The sequence below is a fragment of the Microtus ochrogaster genome, linkage group LG3, assembly GCF_000317375.1.
Source record: "Microtus ochrogaster isolate Prairie Vole_2 linkage group LG3, MicOch1.0, whole genome shotgun sequence".
Lineage (NCBI taxonomy): Eukaryota > Metazoa > Chordata > Mammalia > Rodentia > Cricetidae > Microtus > Microtus ochrogaster.
This window is the reverse complement of record NC_022029.1, coordinates 17,355,159-17,362,522: the sequence shown is the minus strand read 5'-3', so window position 1 is coordinate 17,362,522 and position 7,364 is coordinate 17,355,159. Positions and strand designations below refer to the sequence as shown.

Sequence of the window (7,364 nt, the reverse complement as noted above, 5' to 3'; positions counted from 1 at the left end):
CCAGCAACACAACTATCTATAATAGGATCCGATGATCTCATTTGGTGTTGCAGGTCTACACGAAGACACAGCACTTATTTACACAAAATACATAAATCTTCAAACAAAAACCTAACACCTGGGAATCTTTAATATATTTGAATTCCTACAACCAATGAGCTAAGAAATTAGCACTAGCCCACCAGGGTACCCAGGTTGCTGACATAGGCAACTTTACAAAATAGCAAGGTTATGTGGAAAGTATCCACGTTTTAGTGACGTTAAGTGACTTAATGAGGCAATCTAGACTGTAACTGAGATACAGAGGGATATTTTATCTAGAGAAAAACACAAGACCAAGTTTATTTCATACAATGTTATTCACACGTTTCATTTCTAATTTATACATAATATACAAAGAAGTGAAGATAACATTTCATATGAACCAATAAGAGCCAGGACTTAGACAAACTGGTCCAGAAACAATCTATACCAAAAGGAGACACTCAAGAGTAAGCCTAAGCGGTTTCTGCCCAATCAGATTCTGAAAAGTCAATTTTTCTAAAGTTCCATGCCAACATACTAGAAGGTGGAATCAGGGTGGGCACCAAAACTGGCAGATCATAAAATTTCTACACAAACAGGTATTTTTCTAGAATATGCCTAAAAGTATCAGGAGAACTGGGTTGTCATCACTGGGAAGTATGAATCAGGACTGCTAGAGGAGGATTCAGTTCCAAGTCATTTTCTCTAGGACTTGCCACTTTCTGAACTGAGTGACAGCTTCTTGAGCATATAAAAGCAAGGGTGAACAGGAACCAGGAGGGGCTGCTAGTCTCGAATACTGGCAGCTTTGACCCTAAAACCACTGGCTGATGCAGGTAAGTTATGTTCAACCCAGAGCCGAGATACTCAGGCTGGCAAAACAAAGTGGGAAAGGAGGGAGAGTGCCACTCTCCATGAGAGAAAACTGTGACAGGGACATGCTGATGAACCAGTGTGACTGAGAATGGTGACAACGAATGTTGGGTTGGAAAGCTAGAATAACTCAACATCAACATGAAAGACTCCTGGCACCCCAAACTTCATGCCAAATTTTAAGGTTCATGATATGAGTAACAAAAGAATAGAACTTTATACTCAATATTGTGCTCTGATTGCTTTTGTTCTGCAGACCTCTAGAAAAAAAAAATCCCTTCTACAATTTCTGACAGAAATATCATGTTCATTTCAGTTTTCAGCACTGAACATAAGAGGATCAACATAAATGTTCATACAAAATACTGACTTCAACAAAATACAAAGCACTTTCTTTATCTTTCAGAAACTGAATATACAAAGCAATTTTTTCCAAAATATTTTCATAGGCAAAGGATTAAAAACGATTTTAATTATACACATATGGTCACAATTTTGCCTTAGAAAGATTGTTGGGAAATGTACATAAGGCCGCTTGTAAATGTACATCATGTTACTGTTATAATGTCTTATGTCCAGAGGAAAAAATGTTATCATACAGATTTGCTCTTACTTGGGAGTAGGCTATTCAAAAATACAGTACTCTTCTGTACAAAGAAAAAAGTCACATCACATTTAAGATGGAAAAAGCATTGGCCTCTGTGGTAATCAAATCTCAGTCCAATACTTTCTATTTACTATGCACAATACCCTGACTTCAGGTGAAAGTGATCCAGATCCTAGCACGTCCATTATCAACAGAGTCAACAACTATGTTATAAAACAAAATGTTTTCCACAATAATAAAAAGAAAGTTGGTTCATACTTCTGAAACCATATAAAGATAAAAAATTTTTTAAAAATCACACTCTCAATTTGGAGAAATAAATTTACATTATACAACACTATATTGCCAGGTTAAAGAGGGCAGGGATGTCAATGTACACTAAATGCAAATGTTTCCCAAAGAGATAAAACAGATTCCATTTACAGCATGAAGGTTTACAAATGTACACCTGTACAACCAAGGAAAGTTACTACGAAATTAGCAAGGCTTTCATAACAAACACTGAAACAATATCTGCTTTCAAATTGTAAACTTACATCTACCCCTACACACACACACAATGTGTTTATTTATAAGAAGAAAAAAAAAGCTCTCTGAATATGCAATCATGCTAAATGCTGAGCTATCAGTTCACTTCTCAGTGGCCTCTCTCACCTCTATCAGGTTCCTATTTGTGTACTACTATGAAAACGCAGAATAAACCAACACTTCCTCAACAGTCTTTAATTCTATAATTAGAACAAAATACAAACCTCCATCCATTCTCGTTGCAAACCAAACTGAAAAGTTAGTGTGGAATTTAACTTTTCATTCAGTGCAAACTCAACTGAATGGAAGTACCACCATGATTTTTTTTTCTAATTCATTACAATAAGTATATACAATTCTTCTGTACATTGCCAGGGACATTATAGGGCAGTAATTTTATTAAAACCACATCCACTGTAAATAATGTTATCTCAAATCATTTTATTCTTGTCTGTTTTTCTGAGTTTTTCTTCGCATGATAGTTTGTGAATTACCAAAATACAACTTAACTTTCTTTTTAAAATATTAATAATATTTATGCAGTTGATTGTTAATCTGTTATAAAAGGCTTCACATAAAGGAAAAAAATAAGAACTATAATTCTATGTACATCTATATAAACCTGTTGTGCTATGGGGTTGTAGACCTACCAGACTGCAAGCCAGTTTATTAAAATACTGTACTTTTCCCTTTAAAAACTATTTTTTTTTGTGACTTTACAAGGTATAAATTTACAAAATATGTGACAACTTTTTTCCTTTTTTTGCTTCTTTTTTTTGGGGGGGGGGTGGGGGTGGGAAGGGGGATACGGTTACATCATATACAGGCATTCTGTGCTTCACCAGAAATCCAATCTGATAGGTCTCCACTCAGGGTTGAAGATAATTTATAATTCACCACCCCACCCCCTAAATATACACAAGAACCTTAAAAATTTACAAATGGATGAAGAAAGTCAATAAATAGTTTTGCTTAAAAAAAAAAATCAAAGATTCATAGTTGAATTGTGTTTTGATAATTCACAAAGAAAACCCATTCTTTAAACATGGTTGAATCATCTCCTTTCTCTTAAAGCATTCCATTTGGTGGTCCTCCGATAGGCCCTAGATCTGGGCTATTTTTCAAATAGTATTTTTCCAACTTGGCCAGTATATGCTTCCCATATGTGTATTTGCGAAGAGTAGTAATATGAGGTCGAATCTGAAAAACAAACAATCAATCTTGTGAGAAAAAAAAACCCAAGTTATGGTAGTTTCTGTTTTTAATTCGTATGTGTGTGGTTTGGACAGGCCGGTTCAGTATAGGGAGGTCAGAGGACAACTTAAGAGTGTTCTCTACTTCTACTATGTGTGCCCTGGGGATTGAACTCAATTAGGTCTTCGGGCTTGATGGCAAGTACCTTTACCTACTGAGCCATCTTGCCTTGTTTATGATTTAAAATAGCTCCCTCAAGTCTGGATCATCATTCTGCTAAAAATTACAAAGCTACTTAGGTACAAAACCAATTCTGAAACATAATTTTCTCAAAAATGCTTAAAGAGGCAACATTATTTTTTGGTTCAATAAATAACAAGCCACTGCTGTGTCACATGCCGACAAAGGAAGCCCCCAATATAAACATATACTGCCCCCTTTCCAGCTAGATGTGCAGTGAGTACAGTAACTGTCACAGAACAGACTAGTAAAAGGCAACTCTTCTCACAGGGACACACAACTTGTAAGATTCCTGAATACAACCGGGCAATATCTAGGAAGTCATCCTAAAAAATAATTTTTCAAGGACCTTTACAGAACGCACTATATATATGGTTAAAAATACTATGTATACTATTGGCTCAGTAAGTACTATAAATTAAAAATAAGGTTAAAATCTTTAGAAGAGTCAAAAAGGAAAAAAAAAAACACAGCACAACAATTTGAAGGATGAATTTTTAAAAACTCAGTGCTGTAATTATGAGCTGCTAGAGGGTGGTGATGACGCACACCTTTAATCCCAGCACTGGGAGGCAGAGACAGGCAGATCTCTGAGTTCCAGGCCAGCCTGCTCTACTGAGCAAGTTCTAGGACAGGCCCCAAAGCTACAGAGAAACCCTGTCTCAACACCCCCACCACCACCAAAAAAAAACCCTTAAGAGTTGGTGTTTGGCTGGGCGGTGGTGGCGCACGCCTGTAATCCCAGCACTCGGGAGGCAGAGGCAGGAGGATCTCTGTGAGTTCACGGCCAGCCTGGTCTACCAAGGGAGTTCCAGGACAGGCTCCAAAGCTACAGAGAAAACAAAAAAAAAACAAAAAAAAACAAAAAAAAAAAGAGTTGGTGTTTGTTAACTGCCACACACCAGCAATGGCTCTGATACAATGCATGGCATGAGGGGATCTTGAGAATATTTTTATTTTTTATTTTTATTTGGTTTTTCGAGACAGGGTTTCTCTGTAGCTATGGTACCTGTCCCGGAACTAGCTCTTGTATACCAGGCTGGCCTCGAACTCCCAGAGATCCTCCTGCCACTGCCTCCCGAGTGCTGGGATTAAAGGCGTGAGCCACCACCGCCCAGCGAGAATATTTTCTCTTGATAAAGGGAAAAGGTTCAAAAGGGGACAGATGTTTCATGTTTTCTAAAGCAATCAAGCCAGAAAGAGCATTAACACACACATCCCCCACCCCCAGTTTTGTTAGTTGATGTACTGAAACAAAATCTTGGCAAGTTATGTAGAAAAGCATCAGACTTTCAATCCTCCCACACTGGCCTCCTAACTAGGAATTATAGGCTTGGATCTCTTGAGGCCAACTTTAGAGTTCTTTTTGATATTAAATTTTTATGGAAATTAATGATTTTTTTAAAAATTACATTTATGGGCTGGAGAAAAGTCTTACTGATTAAGAGCACTTGTTCTTTTAATGAAGTGGGTTTGAAACCCAGCACTTACATGGCATCTCATAAACACCTATAATTCCAGTTCCAAGGGGTCTGATGCCCTCCATGGGCACCAGGTACACATGTAATGTGTGTGTATGTATGTATGTGTATATATATATATGTGTGTGTATACAACACACATATATGTATATATAATACAACACATATATGCGGCAACACTCATTAAAATAAATGAATCTAAAACACAACAACAAAACTCCAAACAAAAATTACACCTTGTGTGCAAGCACATGTGCATCCTGACATTCAGGCAGGACAATCTGCATGATTCAATTTTCTCCTTCCGTTACGTTTGGAGCCCAGAGGTGCAATACAGTTCAAAAGATGTGGCAGCAAACAACTCTACTGTACAAGCCATTTTGCCAGCAGAATTGGTAATTTTAAAGAATCATTAGAGTCAAGAGGGAAAATAGCTTGAAGTGTAATAACTAAAATAAAGGAAAGATTTCTTTTAAAGGAATTAAATTAAACTGTGTATATGTATGTGTGCATACCCACTGAGGTCAGAGGAGGGTACCAGAGACCCTAGAATTAGGAGTTATAGGTGCTTGTGAGCCACCATGAGGGTGTTGGGAATTGCAAAGATTCTCTCTAAAAGAGCAGCCCACTTATTGGGAAAATCTAATACCATTAAAGAAAACAACTCAGCATTCAACCAATGAACTACTTACTGCAAATCGAATAAAACTGAACAAGACAGGGGAGGAAGACTAACATTAAACCTAACAGCTGAGAAATTAATGTGATTTTACAGTGTCAACTAAGCTGCCCATGTGCTTTAAATGTTGTCTATTGTGGAGAAATAAACCCTACAAAAGTGTGTATGCAGTCACAGGTCACACAGAGGGTGTGACCTCATGGAGCTGTGCACCAGTTACCTTGTGCATGATTATCTTCCTCTGAGCAGGCTCAGCCATATCAATCATCTTCTGAACCACGTAGTTGGCATATTGATCCTTCATCATGGTGTATAAGGCACTGTGAGGACCATCATTCTGACAGCAAACCTCGTCAATCAGTAAAGCTCTCTCAGCACGGGAGGCATGAGTAACACACTTTTCTACTACATTGCTAAAAATTAAAAGCACACACAGAGAAACTTTGTTATGTCATTTCTTTATAGTCAAATAGTCTTGACTTTTCAATTTGTTCCAATGTACTAGAAAAGAGAACACAAGATAAAATTTCTTGGTTTGTAATTACTTTTAAAAACAGAAATGGTTGCTGGTGGTGGCGGCACACACCTTTAATCCCAGCACTCAGGTGACAGAGGCAGGCGGATCTCTTTGAGTTCAAGGCCACCCTGGACTACAAGAGCTAGTTCCAGGACAGGCTCCAAAGCCACAAAGAAACCCTGTCTCAAAAAACCAAAAGAAATGGTATCACAAAATAGACCACAAATTTGACAACCACCAATTTAACTATAGGCCCACTAAAAATTTGTATAGAAAAGAGCTGGAAAAACTGACTGTTGTAATACCTGGCAAATTTGTGTTGACTCAGGGCTAACACCTTTCCTCTGATTTCAGATACAATTTTGCTCTTGTCTTCAGGTCGACCATGTTCCAGTACATGCTGAATAACATAATTGCCATACTGATCCTGTAACACATTTAAAAATTACTTTGCATCATTAAGAATTGAGAGGATACAGTGAGCTCTGCCTCCTCATTTTTATACTTTTAACTACAAATTACATCTCTCAAAAAATATTCAAATTACACAAACATTTCAAATTCTTAGGTGACATATACCTGTACCAACTGTTCTGTGTGTTGGTGAAGCTCTTCTAAGATGGGTAAGGTCTGCTCTGCAGTGCAGTGCTCTAGGATACGCTGAATGACTCTGCAGCCATAAGGATGGGTTGAAAGCACAAACACCTTGAAATAAATAAAAGAAGGAAATAATGCACATATCCTGTTATTTCTCAATCACTGTATCAGACTGACAAGATAGATGCTAACACCTAGCCAAGTGGTGGATCCATAGCTAACACAAGCACAGCATCAGCATTCTCCAGCATGGAGATTATCTGTATATGGAGGTCAGAGGACAATTTGGAGGAATCTGTTTTTTCATTCACCATGTGGAATCAGGGGAACAAAACTCACATCATCAGGCGTGACAGCATTTCCCCTTGATTTGCTGAGCTTCCTAGACAGCCTGAAGATAATTTTGATTTAAAAAAAAAAAAAATCTAATGGGTAAGACCTGGTACTAGTTGCTAGTTATTTTGCCTGTGTCAATATAGTTTCAAGACTTTTCAGCCGGGCGGTGGTGGCGCACGCCTTTAATCCCAGCACTCGGATCTCTGTGAGTTCGAGACCAGCCTGGTCTACAGAGCTAGTTCCAGGACAGGCTCCAAAGCCACAGAGAAACCCTGTCTCGAAAAACAA

At 37.9% G+C, this 7,364-nt stretch overlaps 1 protein-coding gene across 10 annotated transcripts in view; it reads right to left on the bottom strand.

Moving 5' to 3' along the window:
- Window positions 1-318: 318 nt before the first annotated feature.
- The window catches only part of Pum2 (pumilio RNA binding family member 2), an 80,471-nt gene continuing 73,425 nt past the window's right edge, over window positions 319-7,364 (bottom strand). For all 10 annotated transcript variants that reach the window (XM_026785888.1, XM_026785889.1, XM_013351271.2 and 7 more), the window contains 4 exons: window positions 6,723-6,848; window positions 6,449-6,570; window positions 5,847-6,039; window positions 319-3,232 (listed from right to left, as the gene is read on the bottom strand). In XM_026785888.1, the coding sequence (XP_026641689.1) occupies window positions 3,101-3,232; window positions 5,847-6,039; window positions 6,449-6,570; window positions 6,723-6,848 (573 nt within the window). In that variant the 3' untranslated portion in view covers window positions 319-3,100. The remainder of the gene's footprint in view (window positions 3,233-5,846; window positions 6,040-6,448; window positions 6,571-6,722; window positions 6,849-7,364) is intronic.